Source organism: Lemur catta, chromosome 6 (genome assembly GCF_020740605.2).
Source record: "Lemur catta isolate mLemCat1 chromosome 6, mLemCat1.pri, whole genome shotgun sequence".
NCBI lineage: Eukaryota > Metazoa > Chordata > Mammalia > Primates > Lemuridae > Lemur > Lemur catta.
In genome coordinates this window covers 75,484,030-75,508,389 of record NC_059133.1, presented here as the reverse complement: position 1 = coordinate 75,508,389, position 24,360 = coordinate 75,484,030, and the positions used below count along the sequence as shown (strand labels likewise).

General features: G+C 38.5%; 1 protein-coding gene across 16 annotated transcripts in view; it reads left to right on the top strand.

The window, feature by feature from the left end:
• The window catches only part of PPFIBP1 (PPFIA binding protein 1), a 159,816-nt gene that overhangs the window by 128,795 nt on the left and 6,661 nt on the right, over nt 1-24,360 (top strand). For 4 of the 16 annotated variants that reach the window (XM_045554136.1, XM_045554127.1, XM_045554128.1 and 1 more), the window contains 15 exons: nt 187-219; nt 1,613-1,674; nt 4,370-4,454; nt 7,638-7,792; nt 12,349-12,464; nt 13,083-13,139; nt 14,400-14,460; nt 14,818-14,847; nt 16,455-16,623; nt 17,098-17,130; nt 19,405-19,552; nt 19,862-19,990; nt 21,755-21,905; nt 22,589-22,700; nt 22,815-22,903. In XM_045554136.1, coding sequence (XP_045410092.1) covers nt 187-219; nt 1,613-1,674; nt 4,370-4,454; nt 7,638-7,792; nt 12,349-12,464; nt 13,083-13,139; nt 14,400-14,460; nt 14,818-14,847; nt 16,455-16,623; nt 17,098-17,130; nt 19,405-19,552; nt 19,862-19,990; nt 21,755-21,905; nt 22,589-22,700; nt 22,815-22,903 — 1,430 coding nt within the window. The remainder of the gene's footprint in view (nt 1-186; nt 220-1,612; nt 1,675-4,369; nt 4,455-7,637; nt 7,793-12,348; nt 12,465-13,082; nt 13,140-14,399; nt 14,461-14,817; nt 14,848-16,454; nt 16,624-17,097; nt 17,131-19,404; nt 19,553-19,861; nt 19,991-21,754; nt 21,906-22,588; nt 22,701-22,814; nt 22,904-24,360) is intronic. The other 12 variants (XM_045554129.1, XM_045554137.1, XM_045554138.1 and 9 more) reach the window with 9 other exon arrangements.

Genomic DNA, 24,360 nt, shown 5'->3' with positions numbered 1-24,360 from the left:
TTCCAGCCTCACACAGAGCATTATTAGACTGCCAATCCTGAAGTCACAAAATAGTGCTTAATGTTCAGTTTTTATGAGGTTAGAGTTCCTTTGTTTTAGGTTAAAGGAGACTAAATAATCGTGCTTTGGAAATATTATTTATTGTAATGTATGCTAATTTACAATTCGATGGGTTTTCCTGAACAGATGAAAATTTTAAAAAGAAGCTCAAAGAAAAAAGTAAGGTTTTGGAGTATTTCCATCAGCCTTTACATTCACCAAAAGTACTGCTTGGACTGTTCTTTGCATGTATTATAAAACATTTCTCTCACCAAAGATGTAAAGTTGCTTCATCAATAAGCCCTCCATTTCTTCAAAGTGTGCAAAATAGAGGGTAAACAATCAAAACAAGGGGTAAAAAATCATTTTGCAGATTTTGTTTGATTCAGCCCTTTTGCTCTACAGAATACAACAGGGCACACAGAGTAGTGGATATAAGAACACGTTTTCCTTGTGATCCAGATGACATAGGGTCAGAGAAGAAAATAACTTACATACTCCTGTGAAAACCCACTTTTGTAAAGGTTTACCAGAGTTGAAAAAATAGTTTTGAACTTTGTTTTTGCTTTTCAATGTTTTGAAGCCCACTGTTTGTCTCAGATCTTCACTGGAAGCTCCTTCGAACGTATCTTCTTGGCTACAGCAGAGATTTTATCCAGGCTGGTTAATGGAGCCTGGATTATTTAGTGCAACATCCAGATAAGTCCTTAGTGAGCTCTTTCCCCCAGACACTGAATTTTCAATTCCTGTAGGCTATATCTTAATCAAAAATGTTATGTCAGTGCTGAATGATGTACCACTGTTGTAAAAATTATCTAGAATAGTATTTTTTTTTTCCTCAGAAGCAGGCAATTTTAGCTGAAACTTTTTTTCTCTGTTTCAATTTTTTTAGTTTGTGGTTTCTCTTTGGGGTGACTTTTCATCTTCAAAATGTTTAAGTGTTTAATTATTCAAGTAACATGCTTTTGTATTTGAATATCAAATTTTAAGGAAAACCACATTTGACCTACTTTGGCCTTCATGTCTTGAAATCTGTTTTAAGATACTATTGGAAATGAAGTTTATAGATGAAGCAAATACTTACTGCCCTTCTGTATGGAACCACAACCAGCTTCCTAGCATGAGTACTCATGTAAATATCACACTCCCTCAGGCTCTCACCGGCCGTGCCTCCCTCTGGGTTATGACTGAATATCATTTTCTCTGCTTTTGTCATTATGTGTACCATTCATTGCTTTCACCCACTGCCTCATAGGTTCCTTTTTTGGAAAGTCTATATTTTCATTGTGATAGCACTGAAATTTCATCTTCAGTGTTCTTCGTGGAGATTTTGCTGTTGCTCTGAGAGAGGATAGCTAGCTCTCACATACCCTTATTTTCGTTCTGGAATGATGACTGTTGAGGGTGAGATAGAAGGTGTTCATCTTTCAGATTTTCCCTAAGAGAGAATCTGGTGTAAAAAACAAATCATTAACATCTCGACCTTAAAGTATTTCAATCTGAAGAGTAAGTAGCTTCTCATCATTGTCACATGTGTTAACTGACTTCTGACTTGATGTTGTGTTACTTTCAGATGTTGAAGTACAAAAAATGAAAAAGGCTGTGGAGTCTTTGATGGCAGCAAATGAAGAAAAGGTATTCAGATTCAGAAATTCAGAAAAGTAATGAAATATTTATGTGGATGTTTTGTAACAACATTCTGAGGATCCCATGCAATTTTGTGAGATATCCCATTTTGCAAGAACATACCCCAAACACTACTGACACTAAGGGGCAAGCGTGCCCTGTCCCCGCCCAGGTGTACACACTCCCACTGGTGGCAGCTGTCGTCGTGGCTGTGTGCACAGGAGTAGGCGCCAGTAGCACCAGCTCAACCAAGAACCCCTACCAGCATGAATTTAGGAAACATTCCAGCATTCAGATGAGTTCTGCATTTCAGGTGACAAATACAGGAAAGGATACATTCCACAGCACATCTTTTCTGTGGTCACTGGAAATTCTGAGGGAGGGAGCTCCATGACAGTCTTGGCTTCATAGTCAAATGGATTTCTTCTCCATAGACACGTTATTTCCTTCATGCTCCTGGCTGCTTTCACATCTGGGATTGTCTCTGCTCTCCTGAGAGATGAAATACCAGAAAACAGAGACACGGGCTTTGTTTTAGCTACATTGGCCTAATACCAAGGTCTCCACGGGTTCCCTGCCTCAGTTGGATCTCCTCACCCACATCTGGTGTTTCATCCTGCTAAGAGCACGGATGCAGTTACCCCACTAAGGCGTGTGTTTGTCATGGCTTACCTGACCATGCGTGTATGTGGCGCAGCCACAGTCAGGCTGAGCTCATGTCATCAGAACTGCTCTCCCCTTATGCGCCTGAATGATTAGAACAAGGGGATGTTTTCTCAAGAAAAGAGAAATTTCAAAGAAGTAAAAAACAACAAAATGCCAAGGAACTTTGGCTTGATCTTTTTCTCTTATTATAAGTTTCTTTCTTAAATTCTTACCTGCTCTGTTTTTCTTATTTATTTTTGCCTTTCGTTGTCTTTATTTGCTCTTTATAGAAATACACTCATTGTCATACCACTTCCCTATGTATAGGCTCCTTTTTGCTAATCTTTCCTACTCTAGAATGAAAAGTAATTAGCAAGCTGCCCATCATAGCTTTTATTTTTTAAAAAACAAACAAAAAAAATCACTGAAATTTATTTTGTTTTAATTTCTCTCCCTCAGAAAGCAACAGGCTGGGTGCAGTGGCTCACACCTGTAATCCCAGCACTTTGGGAGGCTGAGGCAGGAGGATTGCTTGAGGACAGGAATTCGAGACCAGCTTGAGCAACATAGCGAGACCTGGTCTCTATGAAAAATAGAAAAAATTAGTCAGGTGTGGTGGCACGAGCCTGTAGTTCCAGCTACTTGTGAGGCTGAGGCAGGAGGATCCCTTGTGGTCGGGAGTCTGAGGTTGCAGTGAGCTATAATGACACTACTGCACTCTACCTTAGGCTACAGAGCAAGACCCTGTCTCAAGAAACAAACAAACAAAAGCAGCAACAACCAACAAAATTCCCAGTGTTGAATGAGGGCTTATTAGATGCTCCAACTGCTACAGGAGAACCAAGAGTATACCCTAACTACCTTGGGGCTTCCAGAAGGCTTCAAAGAGGACATATTTGAGCAAATTCTAAGGAAGAGTGAGAAGTGTTCATCAGGAAAATGAAGCCTTCTGGGCAAATGGTCCATGAGTCCAAACATGTCTGAAGACCCAGGCTTGACTCAGCGCAGTGCATGCTGGGAAAGGGGCGGGGCATGAGGCACAGGTGGGGTGGGGGGTGTGAGGCTGACCTCAGAGCTCAGTCAGAGGGCAGTTGGCTTGGTATGCTAGGCTTATGATTTGGGGCTTATCTTACAGACTTTGGGCAGTGACATAATTAAACTGCCATTTTAGAAAGCTAACTCTGATAGCAGAAAGAAAGAGTGAGGACAGGTGGAACAATTAAGAAACTTATAAAAATAGTCTAAATGAGAAATGAAGAGGGCTTGAAACTAAGGCAGTGGCTGTGAGGCGGTAAGGATGGAAGAGATTTTAGAGAAATTTACAGGTTGACAAGGTTTAGAGATCTCTGGATTTGAGAAATAAGAGTAAATTTTTCTCGTTTGGGCAACTGGGTGAATCATGGTGCCCTTAAAGAGTTAAGAAATCCAAGCACAGGCTCAAGTACTGAAGAGAAATAATGAGCTTAATTTTAGATACCTTCAATCTGAATGGGACAAATTCAAGGGATATTTTAAAGGAGATTTCTCATAGAAAGTTGGAAAATGAATCTAAATTTTAGAATTAATGTAGAAATATAGATTGGTGGGAAGTGAACCCTATCAATTTTAGGAGAAATACAGAATTGTAGATAGGAGGTCACTGATGACTAATCGAAGCAGCTTTGGGGAAGTGTTTTGAAAAGGGAAGAGCCAGGTGGTGATTAATGATGACTAATAAAGACAGCAGATGTAGGCTTTCCTTTCAAGACTTGACTTAAAAGTTAGAGAGGGGAGTAATTAAAGTTGATTTTTTTTCTTGGGTTTTTTGGGTTTTTGTATCTTATTACCTTGTTTTCGTTTTTTAAAGATGGCAGCTAAAGGATAGGATCTCTACATTTAGAGGTACTTTTCCCATATTTCCAATGTATGTAGGAAACATAGTCTAGATACTACCAGTTTTACTAAAGTTTCAAAGTATCATTCAGCGTAAATAATTCATGTCTGCTTATTCTTTGTGTCACAATTACTTTTACTGTTTTAAGATCATCGGATTAAAGATGACAATTTATTTTACTCATAGGATCGGAAAATAGAAGATCTTCGACAGTGCCTGAACAGGTACAAGAAAATGCAAGATATGGTGGTACTGGCCCAAGGTAAAAAAGGTAGAGTGTAGCTCTGAAGATTTTTCTGCTTTGCGTGATTCTAAGTGGCTATGAATTTATACCTTTGGCCTGTCCCTCTCCTGGATCATATCCATTGTTCTAAATTAGGTAGCTCAGTCATTTATTGAAATGATATTAGGCAACTGTTCTCTGCTAGAAAGTATACAGGCGGCTGATGAGTGAGTCTGCTGTGATTTGGTCAGGGAGAGCCTCTCTAAGGAGTTGATCAGATAGCATTTCAGAGAGAGAAAACAACAGCACATGCAAAGAGCCTAGGGACAAAAGAACTTGGCACATTTAAGAAGTAGAATACCAGTGCCGTTGCGAGGCAGTGGGCAGGTGAGATGAAGTGAGACAAAGAGATGAGCAGCAGCTGGTTGTGCAAGGGGCAGAGTTCAGCTCTTGCTCAAGTGCAGAGGGATCCACTCATGGGTTTTAGAAGTCAGCAACACGATCTTTGTAACACATGGGCCGTGGGTAGGGAGGCAGCAGTATTGGGAGAAGGGGATTCCAGACACTCTCGCAGTATTCCAAGTGAAAAAAATCTGGTGGTACTGATTTGGAATATATTATGGTGTTAGAATCAACACGTGGTGTGATGAATTTGAGGAGAGTGAAAAAGAAGAAAAAATCAAGGATAGACATTTCTTTCTTTTTCCCCAATAGATTTAGGTGGTACAGGTCAAGTGTTTTTTATTGCATGGGTGAATTATATTAATATAATGCTGAAGTCAGGGCTATTAGTGTACCTGTTACCAGAATAGTGTACATTGTACCTGATAAGTAGATTTTTTTCTCACCTCCCTCCCAACCCCCCCTTTTCTTAGTTTTCAGTGTCCATTATACCTTTTTATGACCATAGATACCCCTCATTTAGCTCCCACTTGTAAGTGAAAATGTGAAGTCTTTGTTTATCCATTACTGAGATACTCCACTTAGGATAATGGTTTCCAGTTCCTTCCAAGTTGCTGGAAAAGACATTGTTTCATTCTTTTTTATGGCTGAGTAGTACCCTGTGGTGTATATACATACCACATTTTCTTTATCCGTTCATCAGTTGATGGCCACGTAGGTTGATTCCATATCTTTGCAATTGTGAATTGTGCTGCAATAAACATTCAAGTGCAGATATCTTTTTTATAAAATGACTTCTTTTCCTTTGGGTAGATAACCAGTATTGGGATTGCTGGATGGAATGGTAGGTCTACTTTTAGTTCTTTGAGGAATCTCCATACTTTTTTCCATAGGGGTTGTGCTAGTTTACATTCCACCAACAGTGTCTAAACATTCCCATTTCACCTCTTCCACACAAACATCTATTGTTTTTTGACTTTTTAATAATGGCCACTCTGACAGTGGTAAGGTGGTATCTCATTGTGGTTTTGATTTGCCTTTCCCTGATGATAAGTGATATTGAGCATATATGAGGGGGATAGAGTTCAGCTTTGAATATTAAGATCTAAAAATTCCCTTAAGACATGTAAGTAAAGATACTTATGCATTTTGTTCTATTTATTATTATTTTATCTGCACATAGGCTAATTGGCCATCCTCAAGTGTGGAAAAGCTTTGAGGGTTATTCAAACAAACAAAAAGTTAATAACTCTGAAAGTGCTCTTGTTTATTAACAATGCATATGTAGAGTTATTTGCTGTCAAGGTAAGCACCAGCAATAAATAAGTCTTCTGGAAGGTACTCATAAACACTCACATTTTGAAATTTTAACTCAGATGAGATGACAATATCCTGCTTTGGACTAGAATTTTGGTGAGGGGGTGGACAAAGGATCTTCATCTTTTTGTGCACAGGGCCTTGCATGTTATTAAGATTTTATGAATATTTGAGTGAGCAAATGAACATCTAATTATCAGTGTTGACTATAGCAATTCTCATCACCCAACATTTTCCACACCTTCGAAACTGTCTTTCTTCTAAGGAATATTGCAAATTTGCAAGTGATTAATTTTTACATCTGCATAGCATTTAAAATACTGTTTGATTTCATAGAACTTCAACACTGTAATTATTATGTTTAAAAACAAAGGAAGAAAAGATGAATTCCTGTGACTAACTATATTGTGAAATGCTTGAAAAATAGAGAAAAAGGGTAAAAATCACTCATCATTGCATTGATATGATCACTATTGGCATTTTTGTGTATTTCTTTCTAGTCTTTCTGTGCATATGAACATGCAGATAAAGAAAATAGTTTTTAACTATGTACAGCAGGAGAGATTTTCATAAACCATTGAAAGTTATGTCCTGTTCCAATGAAGAGTTGTATAAACAGTGATTTCTCACTAGGATTTATATTTATTGAGTTAAGCCTCACACAATTCTAATAACACCTAAATTCTAATAAAATCAGAATAACATTCTAGTAAAACCTAAGTTAAGAAGCTATGGTCTGGTTAAGATCATTAAACAAGTATGTGATTTACCATTTTCGTATTATTCAGAGATGAGAGATTTAAGTATCATTCTTTTATTTTTAGAAAAGAATATCTGTCTGGCACTGTGTTGTTCGGCCCTTAACCCTTTTCATTTCTAGAGATGTAAAAAGAAATTCTAAAGGTTGCTGCTTTAGTGGATATGTGGTTGCTTTTTTCTGTGCGACTCTTTTTTCTGCTTTAAAAATAGCATAAAAGGATCCTCTAGAGAGATCAAAAGTTGTCCCTCTGTCTTCCTTTTTTCCTTTCTATGTTTTTTCAACAGTACAGCAATGATGAAAATTGAGTTGTTTCAACGGTGACTTTGTTGCTATTCAGAATTAGTTTTTTGTACCAAGTATTTCTCAGCTTGCTCATTTCTAAATTAACATTGGTAGAGCCCCTAATTTTAGGACAGACTTACAGGAGTGTTACTGGAATACATTAACTTTTAACTTTCTTTCAATCTTATGATTCAATGGTTGTATCAAGTATGACTTCCTCTGTTAATGCCACTGGTCGGCACTCAGTGTGGCCAAGAGCCCCTGGGCCTTTGATGTTCGCAGTTTAAGATGCTGTTTCTTAGGTCCCATGTTGTTGTTTCTCAAGTGATGCCCGGGGAAGTTGACTTTTTGATTTATGAAGATCAGAAAAATGTTTATGTTCAATATAATTGGGATTCTTAATCTTCTTCCAAAAATGAAATACAAATGAAAAGCTGCTGTTGTCCTCTTTTCTCTTTGTCTTTTTCTAGGCAAAGATGGCGAGTATGAAGATCTGCTCCATTCCAGCTCCATCTCGGCTTTGTTGGACACACAGGGTTTTAGTGACCTGGAGAAAAGTCCACCACCTACTCCAGTCACGGGATCTCCCAGTCGTGACCCATTTAACACAAGTGCTCCCGAAGAGGTATTTACAGACTTTCAGTATTTCCTTCGCATTGAAGAGACTGTGTCATGGAAAGTTAAAGCACTATTGATAAGGCGAAAAATACGAGTTCTTTCTTCAGTTCGATCCCTTTCTCCATTTGTTCTGGCAGTCTTTGTGTTCTTTTTTTAAAATGTGTAGTTTTCCTCTGTCTTTACTAAATGAATTGGGCAATATCAAAATTGCTTATAAGATTCAGGAAAAACATATGACTCCCTTGGAAATAGATATTATCATAAAGATGAAATTACAATCTACTTCAGAATAAGTAGTATTAAGTAAAGTGGGGATAAAGTGAGCTTATAAATTGATTTTAGTCACTTCTTATTATGACTCTGAAAAATGATTGAATGAAATTTCCCTCTGATGTCTTTAGACTTGGAAAAAGTAACCAAAGGGGAATAAGCAGTCATAAACTCCTTTACATTGCATCAAACTGGCACCAAAATCTGTTATCTATTGTACACACCCAAAAACTCTGTTTCTTGAATGACATTTATTTTGCTGATGGCTCTGCAACTTGGACGGGGCTCAGCAGGAGCATCTGTGTTCGTAGACCCACCCAGATTCAAGGAGAGGAAACATAGACCCTACCTCTTGATGGACAAGGGACAACATCACATTGTAAGGACAGGTGGGATGGGATATATTGGTGCAGACATATTTGCTGCAACCAAAATACAATCTGCCAGTCCACCCTCTGGCTACAACAGTTTACATCCCTCCCCCAAGCAAAACGCATTCATGCCCTCTCCAAAGACTCTTAAGTCACACTCCAATGAGGCCTCCCAGGATCTTGTCATCTAGATCAGGTCAAGATGTAGGTGAAGCTCCTCAGGTACACAGTGCCTTGGGCACTGCTTCTTGAGTACCATTCCATTCAGCTTAAAGAGCTAGGATTTTAAAGGACAAGTTGTCTGGTTATCTGTCCCCCAGACACCCAGCATACAGTGGGGGGATAGGCATAATGTAACTGCTGTAGGCACTCCCATGTAAAAGGAGGAGTTATGGAAGGCTCACAGTGATTCTGAAATCCAGCAAGGCTCCTGTTGCCTGTTCCTGGATTAGGGCTCAGTCCTCTGGGCTCTAGGTTCTTCCCTCCAAGTCATCCTCCCTTTTCCATAAAAGGGAGCCTATATTTGCAGATGAGTAGTTTTCTCAGCTTTGTGCCTGCAAAAGTACCCGTAGAGGTCCAAAGCCTCTTTCATTTTCTGTTATCTCTGTCCCTTGAGTCTAACTTGGTATAATACTTTAAATGTTAGAAATTTCATAGGAATCAATTTGTGATCCACTCCATTAGATAAGAGCACATCCACAGATATCTTTACCATGAGCCTTTCTCTACCTTAGGTTTCCTATAAGGCTGCTGTGGAATTTCCCAGTGTTTTTAGAACCTTTAATCTTTTTTAAAAGTTCAACAGGGACAGTACTACCTTAAATCTTCCAGAGGTGTCATCAACAAAGGGTTTTACAGCCACACCTTTGGCTTCATCTAAAAACCCCATTTTCCTGACAGCACCTGTGCTTAATCTTTGCCCTGAAACCATTTCTTAACTTTCGTGTAATTTTCTTTCTAGAGAGTTTAGGAAGGGGAAATAATTTCATTGTTTAACTAAACAATCTTGGCTCCCCTTAGATTTAGCAGTTCCTTCTTTGGTCATCTCTCCTCTCAGGTTTTATTAATACTGTAGGTAGTAAGAAGGAACCAAGTGGCATCTTTACTCTTCGTATCTGTTGCTGGGAGTTACATAATGAGCAAACAAAATTTTAGTTGAATGAGAATGAATTCAAGTAGAAAACAACTTTTCTCTCTTAAATGTAGGCGAGGTCCAAAATGTTTCATTAATCAAGGAATTAGTTAAGGAATAAGAAATATTTTGGAGGGAAAAAATCTCAATTGTTAAATATGTGTTTATACTGAAGGGAAAAATAACGTTTGGCAGCCAATGAGTGTGCTGCATTTATAGGGAGGGGCTACTGTTACATGTAGGATACACCCAGATAATCTCATATCCTTTAACCAAAAACAAAAGTCTTTGCCATGTGAATTGTATTTTAATGATAGGTTTTGAGTTTGTAACAAGAACGGTTTGGTGAGGATTGTGTGAGTTCAGCCATATTTTTAAAGAAAAGCCAGGAGGGAGATTTGAGGTTGGAGTTGTCAATGGAAAAGAAGCCAAATTCTGTAAAATAATTTAAAGAGGTTTATTTTGAGCCAAACTTGAGGACCATGGCCCAGAGCCACACCCAAGAAGCCTTGAGTAAGTGGACTTGCTGTGGTTGGGTTACCGTTTGCTTTTATACATTTCAGGGAGACAGAAATTATACATAAAGTCATAAATCAGTACCTGGAAGGCATACATTGGTTTGGCCTGAAAAGGTGGGACATCTCAAAGGTGGGGGGCTTACAGGTTATAGGTGGGTTTAAAGACTCCAATTTGTAATTGGTTAAAGAAATGAAGCTAGAATGCTTTAAGTTAAGATTAGAAATTCTGTTAATGAGAGACAAGCTGCCAGACATACACACCCAGACTCAAGTGATTTGTTATGTAAATCAAGGACCTGCAGGTTTGTCTTGTATAGTCTTAGGCCTGTTAAGCATGTCTTTGACTAGAAGGGAGGAGGCATAATGAGGCTTGGCTGACCTTCCTTCTCATGGCCAGCAACTCAGTTTTAGGGTATCCCCTTGGCCAAGAGGGGGTCCATTCAGTCAGCGGGTGGCAGAGAGCCTTAAGATTTTATTTTAGTTTACAGACTAAAAGCCTTAAAATTTGAAAAAGAGATCAAGAAAATGGGTCAGTCTGTTGGTGTAGTTATTTTTCCTCCATGATTAGGAATCCAAGGAGGTAAATGAACTTCAAGAAATGTTACCAAAAGCTCGGCATTTGTCCTTGAGGCCTCATCAGAAGAACCAGAGTGAAGGAGGAAAGAGAAGTTTTATTACTTTGACGGCAAAGGGGGAAAATTGTAGACTCCTGTCTCAAAATCCAAAATTCCTGTCCATAAGCAGAATTACAGAGTTTTTAGAGGGAGGCCATTCAGCTTCAGGCAATTGCTGTTCAACTACATTTGATGATTCTGATCTGTCTCATTTCCAGGGAATACAATCTCCTGACCTCCTCCCAGACCTTGCCTGGAGAGTTCCACTTTAGCCGTCTCCAGCAGCACAAAGAATAAAGATCATTCCTTTGCCCCTCCCAACCAGTGGCCAGAGGCAGGGATGCAGGTTTTTTAGTTCTCAAAAAGGAGTGGAGGATGTTTTAAAGAGACAGAAAATATTTTGGCCATTTTTTTTCCAGGCCATTACCTCTGTTACAGAAACAGTGATAATGGCTAAGTAAGTTGCCCAGGATTAATCATAAAGATGCAAACTGAAAAAATTGATAGTGAAATAATCTCCTATTTTATAATAATATAAAATGTATAACCTTTTATAGTGTAAAAGATGAAACCACCACTCAATAACTGAAACAAAAATCACAAAGCTGAATATGTTACTTCCTTAAGTGAGCTTTGCTGGTCAAGTACATTTTCTTTAAGCTGATCATAGGTAGGGATTTTAGGCTGCTTAGAGCTAAAGGATTGGGGGCAAGAGTAAATTGACATCAGCTGTAGAATGTGAGACTGCTTCTGATTGGTTGGTGTGCAGACTGTGCTCAGTGATGTGAGTCCTTCCAGGGCAGCTTTCAGAAGTAAGAAGTTGTCACTGATTAGTTAACTTGCAGGAGCTCACTGAGGCAAACTTTGTTCATTTATTAGTTTATGATGTGGTCCACAATCTAACTGATCTACAGTTGTCAAAAATTATTGAAAACCAAAGTATTACAGTTCTTTCAGAGTCCATTTTTAGGATGCACAAAGCATTTGTTTGTACTTTATTGCTGTAACATTGTCATTATTAAGCAAAAGTGTTTTAAGTGGTAGCCACAGAGTACATTGTAATTGGTTGTAATTACACTTTCATCCATTCTGTCAATTGAAATTAGTCAGCTAGTTCAGAGATAGAATGATAATTAACTGACTTGAGCAGTGTTCCATGTTAGACTAGTGGTAGAAATTCAAGTCAAAATAGAGCTTTGTAAACAAAGCACATTAATCTAATCTCATGTTAAATCATTGCAACCCTGTAAGGTAAGCATTGTTCTTCTCATTTTACGAAGGAGGAAACCGGTGCCTAGTGAAGTGACCTGCCTAAGACCACCTGGACAAGTGTGTCAGAGCCAAGATTCCAGCCAGGGCTTAAAGTGATAGGATTTGCTATTAACTTGCTTAATGGTACTTAGTATATCTTATTCACAATATTCAGAGTCTTATTCAGAACTAAGTTCAAAAATCACCTTCCTCCAGAATGTCTCTCTAATTGATGCTTCTTCCCTGTAGATGTTTATATTCTGAAATCATTTTTTAGACATTAGAGTTCTAAACACAGGTGTATGAGATTTTATCAATGGACTAATCATCTTATTTATGTTTTGTTACTCTATAGCTTGTGTTTTGTTTGGTTGATTGATTTTTGACTTTTTATCATTATATTACAGTTCCATACCAGCATCTTGCAAGTTTCAATCCCTTCATTATTGCCAGCATCTATAGACGTGGAAACTTCTGAAAATTCAAAGTTGCCTCCTAAGGCAGAGACTTCATTTGAAGAGAAGTATGTCATTTATGATCTAATGTTGCAATGTGAATGTTCAAAAAAGTACAACAACCAAAGACAAGAGTACATTGCATTTATACAGACACAACTTTTACCCAGAGAAGAAAGAAACAGCAAGGCATCCATGGGCAGGGGTTGGGGGTGAAGGGTGGGGGGAGGGGACATAATCAGTTCTGTATTATTGAAATAAAAGGGATGAAACAGGAAGTAATAGGAGATGAGGCTGGGAAGGTGGGGTGGTCGGGTTAGAGAAGGATTTGAAGGAACAGTGATTTTTATATCCTAGGTCACACGTGACTATCCAAGGATTGTAAGCAGGATAGTCACAGTCATGTGCCATAAAGTCATTTGGAGGATGGGTATGAAGGTGACAGAAGAGGGATACAGTAGTTTCTCTGTAGACAAATAGAATTTGTTGCCAACATATTCTCAAATTAATTTGTCTAATCTTAAATGTAAGCCAAATAAAATAAAATATACTGTTTTTTTTAAAGAAACAGAAATAGTTTACTTTGCATAGTTTTTTGTTTTTGACAGTTTTGTTCACTTAAAATATATATGGTCTTTTATTCATGAAGTTAATAAATACCGATTTTTTATCTTTTAACATTTTAGTGATGGAAAAATAATCCTTGGTGCTGCTGTGGAAACCCAGCTATGTGATAGTGTTTTGTAAGTGATATTTTCTTGAATGTGAAAAATGTTATTGAGGCTTGAGAAAAAAGAAAGTTCCGTTATATTGACAATAACCAATATTAACACTGAATGACTGAGGCTGTTAAATTAATGAAGAAATGAATGCAGCCATAATGATTGGCTGGGGGTGGAGGTGAGAAGGCTGTAAATTTACAAAGAAATGCTCATTTACCATTATCTCATGCCAGGGTTTTGCAAATCTAACCTTTTTTCATCAGTTTTTATTTGAAGGCCTGTGCTTTTAATTCCTTTTTGTACTAACATTTTAAGTCCAGCAGAAAAGAATATCAGAGGATGTTGTGATGGCTGGAAAAGCTAAGATAGGTTTCTCTGCACTTTCAGTTTTATAAACTGAACTAATATCTATGTTTATCCAAGTTAAAGTCTGGACATAATTAAGAAAGTCTATTTTTAGAGCAATATTCATTGCTGAGATCTTCTCTGTTCTCAGTATTATCTTTTACTTTATTGTGTAGTTGACACTTCTAGCAACTTAAATACAGGAAAAATGCCTTGTAAAAGTTTATATTATTCTATTTCTTAGAGCAAATACATTCATATTCTCTCTCCCTCTTTCTAAACTGGTCAGATATTCCTTCCTTCAATTTTTGAGTAGGTAGCACCAGCTCTATGTAGTTGAATACTAATTATATGAAAGGAAGTCTCTGGATAATTATGGTGCCACTTTGCCTTCTCTAGGATAGCAAATGGATTTTTATGTGTAGAAATAGGGATTCCTCTATTATGTTTTGGTCAGAACTATGAAATGAATTGCTTTGCCACATACAGAAAAGTGATTCCTTTGTGAATTGAAAAATAAAACTTTCATTCTTTATTTTACTTAGAAGGATTAGATATAAATAGTACATGAGTATTTTAAAAGTTCTTGGTGTAAATGTGTACCTACAAAGGACACACAGTCACTCCATGGAAAACACTGGCTTATCTTCAAATGTTGACATCACAGGGATAGTCTTAAGTATTTTTCCAGCTATTCTAACATGTGCAGGACATTTAGAGTCATTGCCAGGACAATTAACCTCCCCTGCTTTTCAAAAAACTAAATGTTGTAATTTAGTTAAGCACGTAACTGTGACTGCCTGATTCCAGGTTTTCTTTTATTACCTGGATTCAACCCACACTCAATTTTAGTTTCTTTCCAAGACGTTCTACTTAGAAATAGCAGTACCAGAGCCACTTATTATTAATCCTAATTATTATTACTACTATTTTTAGAATTTCAAGTCTGCAAAAGTCCAGCAGCCTGGGCAATCTGAAGAAAGAGCAATCAGATGGGGTAGGTGCTGTGTTTCTTTTGTCTGTTATCCTGAGAAGAACATATTTAGGAATCTTCATCTTTTCCCATTTTGCAAATAAAACTCTTATGAAGGGCTTGTGGTTTCTTTAATGGAAAATTATTAGATGTTAGGGTTAATGATAAATATTAAGTAGTATGAATATAAAGCATAGAAAGTAGTATATAAAACCCCAAATGGAGACTTTAATAAAACATTGTAGGAAATAAATGAAGCTAAGATTTTATAGCTTAGAAGCAGATGTAATTTTTTTTTAACTTATGGAATGGTATATTACAAATTTAGAATATATAATGGATTCCTATAACAACCTTAAATATTGTTGTTGCTTTGAACAGGAAAAGGAGTCTATTCAGAAGCCTTCAGAGGTAATTTTTACAAATTACAATGTAGGAATGTTTTCGACTTCCAGTACATGTAAATTGCTTAAATGTTTCCAGTAGACCAAAACTCTCAGAACCTCCAAAACATTATGCTAAGTGAAAGCAGCCGGACACACAGGTCACATATTCTATGATTCCATTTATATGAAGTGTCCAGAATAGATCAGTGCATAGAGAGTGCAGATAGGTGGTGACCAGTGGGGGGAGGAGGGAGGAATGGGGAGACACCATTTAATGGTAAGGGACTGTACTTTGTGGTGATGGAAATGTATTGGAACTAGGCAAAGGTGGTGGTTGCACAGCCTTGTGAATGTACTAAATGGCACTGAATTATTCACTTTAAAATCATTAATTTTGTTGTGTGAATTTTACCTTGATAAGTTATTAAAAGACAAAACTGTTATCTTCCTGTCATGCTATTTGATGCTCTTCATGACCATAACTGGGCCTCCTTAGACCTCACAAAAAGCCCTTCTTAGCTTGCCGGCAGTTTATTTTATACAACCGTTGTCCACTGAAAGCAAACATTTTGGTATTTTTAAAAGATGTAATTAATAGGTGCTCCAATTCTTCTTGACCTTGATTTTCGATCAGTAACCTTTGCAGGTTATAGTCCAAAAGTCAGGCTACTTCCCGATGTGTCTCATGACTGTTGGCTCTTAGTGCCTGAGTCACGTGTGGACAGAACTGACAAAGCAGTCAGTGGCGACAGCTGTAATTAAAGTCCTTTTTGCCTCGTCGGTTCAATAAATGGTTAAATGATTTTGACGTCAGTGTTGAGACATTGATTACAATACCACTAAGTTGTGCCATCTATAAACTTTCAGTCACTATGAGCAGTATTAATGTAGGGTAAAATAATAAACGCCTGTGTCCCCTCGCCTTTCTCTCCACTTCTGCAAAAAGAGAGACAGAGGGCAAGAGATATCAGAGAAACGAAAACAAGCAAACCAAAGCATCTTTGTATAATACTAAAACAATGTAACATACTATATTACTATACCTGCCAATTCAAATAACCAAAAAGCTCAAAATAAACACTTCCTGATTGTGTCTTCATTTTTCATTCTTTGGGAAGAATATTTAAAATGAGTAGAATCTCCTTATATTGCTGGCAGAAACGCCGAGGAATAATACCTGCTTTCTAGAATAATTATTTTGGGTTTCTATGGATGTAATTTTAAAAGTAAGTGAACTGCATTATAGCCAAATCTGTGTCATAATTGTTAGATAAGTAAGAAATCCACTGGTAATTATTCCAGTTATGTGATATCTCCATGCATTTTGAGGAATAAGGCAAATAAAATTTGAGAATTTTTATATCCTTAATACTTAAGGCCCTAAACACATTGATTTTCAACTTGTGATGAATGTGTTTTTCTTGTTGCTTTTGTTGTTGTTTCTTAAGTAGCTCTCAGAACTGATTCTTTCAACTTCTAATGTGGCATTTGATATCAATAATCAATGTGTTAGTTCAGTTATTCTTTCAAATAAGTTCATGTGTGCAGCATGGCTGTGTAGCATTGAGCCTGGCAGGTACTAGCGATGGTGCACATTCATGCTGAGATTCATTATCCTCACCTACCCCTCAGGATAAACCTCCAGCGGAAAGCCCGTTCGGGAGCCTCCCTCCCAAAGCTCCAGGACACAATGCCTCCATGGATGACAACCCCTTTGGCACTCGAAAAGCCAGATCTTCCTTTGGCCGGGGCTTTTTTAAAATCAAAAGTAACAAGAGGACAGCAAGTGCCCCAAACCTGGGTACGTGTAGCCAAAATACCTTCACCCTAATTCTTTCAGAAGGAGGAAAGAGCAGTCTCTTCCCTTCCCTTATCCCCTTGTTCATTTATTCATTTCTCTTTCTCAGAAACAAAGGTGAATGACTTGGGGGGAAAGTTAGCAAAAAATGCTTTGGAGGATTTAATTTAGTGGTGGGAAGATATATAGCCGCTCACCCCGCCCTCTCCTGTGGTATAAACTTAGTGGAAAGACCTAAAATCGTGATTTCCTTTGACTTCATTATAGAGTTTCCTGTCTGTTTTGGTAGTGGATAAATTAACATTGACAGCCCTCCTGGAGCCTGTGCGTAACCTCAGCAGCACAGTGTGGTGCATGCCTCTCCTCCGCCGTGTGCATTTCGTGAGGACGAGTCTGATCTGTGTTTCATTTTGTCATCCCCCTGTGTTCTCTCCATTGGGCTGCGTGTGATTGTGTGCGTTGTTGGGATATCTGAAGATCGTAAACGAAGTGCCAGTGCACCCACCTTAGGTATCGTACCCCTGCATGCCGGTCTGTGCCAGTGCTGTGCTCCAAACCCGTCTAATCCCCGCTCGTGGCATCTGTGATCTGTAGAAAGCGAGCTGGCGGCAATCAGAAAATGGAGTTCTTGATGCCAGAGTGTTCCTTTCACTTTCCGCTAAAAGGGACTCTGTAGAGGCTTCGCTTCCAAGCCTAAACGCTGTTTTAACCAATGCTAAGGACACCCGTGAGTAGCACTGAGAGGACCTAGAAATACACAGCATCTCTCTGAGTGCAGGGCAGGAACGTCCTGGCGTTGTACCTTCCGGCTCTTTCACCCTTGAAATGCATACATACCATCACATGCTAACTCCCAAGTCTGCAATCCTTCTTCATACTTACATTTCCCCCACCCTCCAAAAAGAAATGTTTTTAGCCTAAGGTTTGTAGAAAATATTGAAGATGATAATTTTAGGCTTACTTCTGTTAGGGGAACATTTTTCCAACACTTTATTTCTTTGAAGATGGAGGTAATATCTAGTGACAACAGAGGTACCTGTACGTGTTATGTGATAAGTCACCCCCAAAATGATTTGAGGAGAGAGCGAGCTCCGTAGGGCACAGGACAGCTGTAGGGGAAAGTTCTCAAAATAAAAAGTAGAAATATGGTGGTTTTAAGATGGGAATGAGCGAGGCACCATTGTCAGGGGCACCTGTACCCATCGTGGTTGTAGGGTTTAAATTGGAAAAATTCCTTTGGGTTTTTCCAAGAGGTGCTGCTATCTCCTATGGATGTCTACGTATCTGTTCACGAAGAGTGACTTCTCTCTTTGTAGGCTTAAATGTCCAGAATGAACACTAGATGCATAATATAAATTCATCTATTCAGACAACTATTTTCAAATAGTTTTTTGCATGTTTCTTAGAAGAACTATATTGTTAACGCTGAGGCAAATGCTGCTTACTGTAACCTAGAATCACAGCTATGCTTTGTAGAAAAGTCAACTTCTGCAACTCGTATATCTCGCTGAAACACTGTTCTGTGATTTTTGTACAACTTTTACTTTCCTTTATAAAGTATTAAATCTCACATTGAGGAGAGCAGTAGCCCTTGTGTTTGCTAGTGTGGGATCGCCCACTAAGGGACAGCTGAAAGAACTCAAATACTTAAAGCTTGGAGATCTGGGTATGACACATATGGGTGTTATCCTTTTAAGGTAAAATCAATAGGCACTAAATCAAAAGTTGGTTTTCTTTATATGAAAAGAAACACGCATATCTAGTTTCTTGTTCTCTCAGTGCCTAGGACGTAATAGGTTGGAATACATTTCTTAAATAAAGAATTGCTAGAACTTGGTAATGTATTTGGTGTAAATGCCAGAGGAGAAGAAGGAATAAAAAGAAAATGACACCAAGTAAGGTAGCTCACGCCTATAATCCCAGCATTTTGGGAGGTTGAGGCAGGAGGATTGTTTGAGGCTAGGAGTTTGAGACCAGCATGGCCGACAGAGTGAGACTCCATCTCTTAAGAAAAAAGAAGAAAATGGCATATAGTCTGAACTAGAACAACAATGAGACTGTTAGTTAAATATCAAGTAAGAAAATATGAGAGGAAAAGACTCTCAGGGAAATCGGATGGGTTTGTAGAGTCCCAAATATCCCTGACACACTGAATTGGGAATATACACATTCAGATATGGAGGCTGGAGAGAGAGTTGAGGCCCAGGGGTTTTAATGTCACGTCCTTACAAATGAGTAAAGCCATTATTTAGTTCTGAGTTTAGATTTGAGTGAGCTTGTCAAGAGATCCTGCAGAGTGAACTTAGAACAGAATCTTGGAGCAGAATGGAGGAGGGAAAGAAAACACGACAGCTGCAGCAAAGAAGGAACTGTCAGTTGACAGATCTTAGGAGACAGTCATGACAGGAAGCTAAAGGAGATGATTTTAAAGGATGCAGGAGGTAATCAACGGTACCAAGTGCTGTAGCAATGTTGAGTCTGATTTTATGAATATTATGAATTCAGATCACTTGAGGAAAGAATATGGCAATCCTATCACACTCTTTTAATCTTCAAAGGAGTTGGAATTTTGAGTTTATTAACTTTACACACAATAAACTGTAGAGTAGAACATACATTTGTGTTCCATTTTTAATACTTACAGGGTGCCCTTTGTAAATCACTGATTTGTAGACCAGCAGAAGAAGAATTCTTAACAGTTGCTAACACCAAGAAGATTAACATGTAATCATGTTCATACCATATTTAAAAATTCATCAGGTCTTTATTCTATTCTTGGAATAGCTGAAACAGAAAAGGAGACAGAGCACCTAGATCTGGCAGGTGTGTCTTCTCGGCCAAAAGGTTCCCAGGGGAACAGTTCCTTCCAGATATCTCCACCATCTCCGGATTCCAAAAAGAAATCCAGAGGTATCATGAAACTCTTTGGAAAGTAAGTAAAACAGCAAACAAGTGGAGTGGGCCTTGTCTTATATGTGGCTCATATGTTAGGGATAAGTGGAAAACTGGCTGAAAATGGGTATAGAATTGTAAGACTTTTGTATTCCTCTTATGGAAGGAAGTTTGTGATTTGGGATTCGTCAACTCATTGGGTCTCAGCTAAAGTTTAAACTCAAATGTCTATGTTAATGACATACAAAGAGGATAGGCTCAAATATATGTGCCAGCTAAAAATGTTCTGATTAGCAAGTCTAAACCCTCCTCAGGGCTAATAAGGCAATTTGTGTTGTGTCTTCTTCAGACTTAGGAGAAGTCAGTCAACGACATTCAACCCAGATGACATGTCTGAGTCTGAATTCAAAAGAGGAGGGACAAGGGCAACTGCAGGGCCCCGACTGGGTTGGTCTCGAGACTTGGGACAGTCTAACAGGTAAGAACAGCCGAACTAATGGACTTTTTGCATCTGCACCATTCATCAAGGCCTCATGAGCTCCTGCAGTGTTCGTACCGTCATTGGGTTAAACAGAGTCATTGCTTATGCTATTCCTAGCGGAAGGGTCCATCATCTATAGAGTGGTGCAATTTGTCAGTGGTTGATGAATGACTGTACCGAGGTGAGGGCTATGCAAACTAGCTGAGGAGCCAGAGCTAAAGTGTCAACAGCATCTGTATTAGAACAGTTCTTGGACATAAATTTTACATAGATAGGAATTATAAGTACTCTACAGCATAGCTTTAGAAAGAGGGAATGGCATAGTGGTTAAGAGCAGGTTCTAAAAGGAGACAACTTGGATTTGATTTCTGGCTTTATGATTTTCTACCAGCTGGGTGACCTTGAGCAATGACTTCCATGCTCTGTGCCTTAGTTTTCTTATCATAGTAATTAGTACCTACTCGAAAGGGGATTAGTGCAGATTAAATGGGTTAATATGTGTTAAATATCTGGCAAACAATAACTGCTCCGTAAACATTAGTATTTGATGGAATCTGTGAAAGCACTTAAAGACATAAATTCTATCAGAATTCTTAGATTTATCAAGACTACATAATGTTTTACCTACTAAGTCTCTAAGAACAGCTGGGCACGGTGGCTCATGCCTGTAATCCCAGCACCTTGGGAGGCCAAGGCAAGAGGACCACTTGAGGCCAGGCTGAGCAACTAGCCAGACTCCGTCTGTACAAAAAATAGGAAAAGTTAGCTGAGCGTGTTGGTGTACTCCTATAGTCCCAGCTACCCAGGAGACTGAGGTGGGAGGAACGCTTGAGCCTGGGAGTTCAAGGCTGTAGTAAGCTCTGAATGTGCCACTGCATTCCAGCCTGGGCAACAGAGCAAGACCTTGTCTCTACTAAAAAAACAAAAAAAACCCACAAGACTCTAAGAACTTCCACAGTCTTATCAAAGTTCAGGGCTGGTTTATAGCTACTACACTGACTGAGCATAAAAGGGTGGGGTTGGTAACCATAAAGTACAAAGTGTTGATAGCAAATCTTTTAAAAGTACAATGGGCTAGAAACCTTTTAAACACAGTCCCTCCCACACGGGCAGAACACTGGACACAGGTTTCACCAAGGAGGAAACTGTCTTTGTCCTTCTTCAAATACCAAATAGTCTCATTTGCCATATGTTCTCTTAGAACACAACATCAGGGGACCTCCTTGTGCTGGTTTAAAAAAAAAAAGTTCATGTTCACCTTTTTTTTTTTTTCAAAGAGAAACAGTATTTGTGTGTCTCAGTAGACGAAAACAGAAATTTTGCTTTGATTGCTCTTTCAAACTACACTCAGCAGTGGCTTATTGCCCTCTTCTCATCTGGTACCATCTGGAGAGAAACCATAATTCTGCTAAAGTTAATTCAAGTTGGACTTGAGTTTCTTTCAGTCTGAGTTTCCTGTTTGGGAATCCAATCTTCCAACAACATTGGTTCAACCTGGTCTTTTTCTATAGAACGTGGTCTTGCTGTATCACATTAAATCTTTTGTGGTTTCATTGATATGAAGACAGTGGTCTTAGAAGGTAACTTTCAATTCCAGTACCACTTCCTCCTCCAATATATACTAAAAATTAAGCTTTTCATGGTGAAATGTGCATCATCAGGGAATTTCATATCTATGGAATGTACAGTTTTTCAGAACTGATGAAAAGCCAAAGGACTGGCTTTGGATTGTTTTTCATGCAGTTATTCATTTTCCCACAGTGACTTGGATATGCCATTTGCCAAATGGACCAAGGAACAAGTGTGCAGTTGGCTCGTGGAACAGGGCTTGGGCTTCTACCTGAATTCTGGCAAGCACTGGATTACATCTGGCCAAACGCTTTTGCAGGCTTCTCAACAAGATCTAGAGAAGGTGACTGCTTCACTATTTTGTTTACAAAGTGGATACTGAGGGGAAGCGAATATGAATGTAGGATTGTTTTATACTCCAGAAAGGGATGTGGGTGAAGCCAGTAAGTCCTCTTGAAAAAGTTTGGGTTTTCAAACTGCTCCGTGCTTGTTTTATATCATGGACTTAAAAGGAAGTACCTGGTCTTGATGGAACACTTAACCCACTGGGTGTTTTAATGAAAAATAATTATATAGGCATAATAATGAGCGTTAAGCTCATATTTCTCAAAATCATGTTGTGCCTTTATCGATGGCCTATCTTCTCAATCTAATAGATGCAATCCAACTTTACTTCGCAAAAGGATCAAAAAGCACCCTACATTTTATGTCCGGTTATTTAACATTTTATTTAACATTTTGTACAAAATCAGAGTAAAATTCCTATTACGCATGCTACAGATCCGGTCTTACAAAGAAAAGGAGTCACTAGGGAATGCCTACCACAACACTAAACTAATTGTGGTGGTCTTCGCTTTCTGGCGACCCTTTGTTCAACATTTTACTGGCCCAAGTTACTATTCTGATTTAATGAAGAACTGGGTCTTTAATGTTAGCTTTATTTTGGAGTGATTTGCATTCTTTGTCAGTGCCATCCAGCCTGTATAGGAAGCATTATAAATTCAGTGTTTCTGTTCATTGTTTTAGGAACTTGGAATCAAGCATTCCCTTCATCGAAAGAAACTCCAGCTGGCACTGCAAGCCCTGGGATCCGAAGAAGAAACCAATCATGGGAAGCTAGATTTCAACTGGGTCACTAGTAAGAAGTTTTATTGTTTTTTAAAAAATAATATTATAGATAGCTGCATCTTCTTTTTAATCCTAAGAAGAGGTGTTTGGTGGCCTGGTAACGACCCTGTTTTCTCTCTCTCAGGATGGCTGGATGACATTGGCCTCCCCCAGTACAAGACTCAGTTTGATGAAGGACGGGTAGATGGTCGAATGCTCCATTACATGACTGTTGTAAGTGATTCCCCTTGAGGGGCTTGGGGGAGTAAAACTTTTTTTCTCTGAAAAACACAGAAATAATATAAGCAAAATATAATGTTTTCACAATGATTCCACCAGAGTTTGAAGGTGTTGCTGAAGAGAGAGGTGCGAATATTTCCTGTGAAGCTTAAATTGTAACATTTGGTGATTGCAATGGCCTTGGGATAATTTGAAACCCTAATTTAATCTAAGTGAAACCTAATTGAAACCAAGCTCTCCAGAAAGTTAATTTTATGTATATTCAACAGTGTAAACATTGGAGTGTACACTTTGTCTTGTGTGTGCCTTTTTTTTGAAGTATATACTTTGAATGAGTGCCTTTTATGGTATGTGAATTATATCTCATAAACATATTTAAAAATAGAGAGAATGTATAGTGTTGAAGCCCTGGCCGTTTCTAACTTGTGTGTGTGCAGTGACCACTCAGAAGAGGCTGCTCTTTGACCTGACATCCACAGGGACTTGTCTTCTCTTTTCTCCCTTCCCCTCCGCTTTGGACAATGGTTAGGTGAAAACTTCTGATCCTTCTCCCTTCAGCCCAGTTCTGCTAGGGCAGAAGTTACTGGGGGTAAAGAAGGAGGGAAGAAGGCTGGACTCACTCTGGTTCCTTCCTTATTGTCCATTTCTAGCCTACCAGCCACTGAGTAGGAGGACTATTCCCTACTTTATAACAGTGGGAGAGATGGGTTCCAGCAGAACTTTGCTTTAGATTCCATGATATTAGTGTTGTATTTAAGTTATTTTTATTTAGATAGCCTTTTGCAAACTAGGCTATGGACCCAACTACCACAAGTATCTTCTTTAAATAAATGGAAAGTTTTGAACTGCCAGGGTAAGTAGGAATTTCTCAATATCAGCGAAATTTGGAGTTCAGCTCATGAGATTTGTTTTCTTCTCTATCATTGAGCCCAAGTCCTTACCTTGGTGGGCCCATCATGGAAACCTGCATATGTGTAGAATGTTGCACATTTACTCTGTGTCAGGCACTCTTTTAAGCATTTTACTCCATAGTCAATTATTAATTGAGTTATTACCATTATAACCCTCATTTTTTTGGATGCGTAAACAAAGGAATCGAGAGATTGGGTAACTTGGTGGCCAAGTTTCCAAAGTTGGAAAGTGACAGAAAGCCATTGAACTCAGGCTGTTTCCAGATCCCTGCTTTTAATAGCTCCCTGTTCTGCCTGGAACAAATTCAGTAAATATTTGCCTACCAATCTGACTGTGAATATATTCTCCTGGGAATGTGAGCGAATGCAGGCTTAAAATTATAAGAAGCATATGTATAACTTTAATGGCTATAAAAGAGTAACTTACTTTGGGAAATTTAACCCCAGAAGTTCTAGGTCACAAAAAGTCTGCTTTAATGTGATATCCTGGATTGCATCCTAGAGCAGAAAAAGGACTGTATTGGAAAAACTGGTGAAATC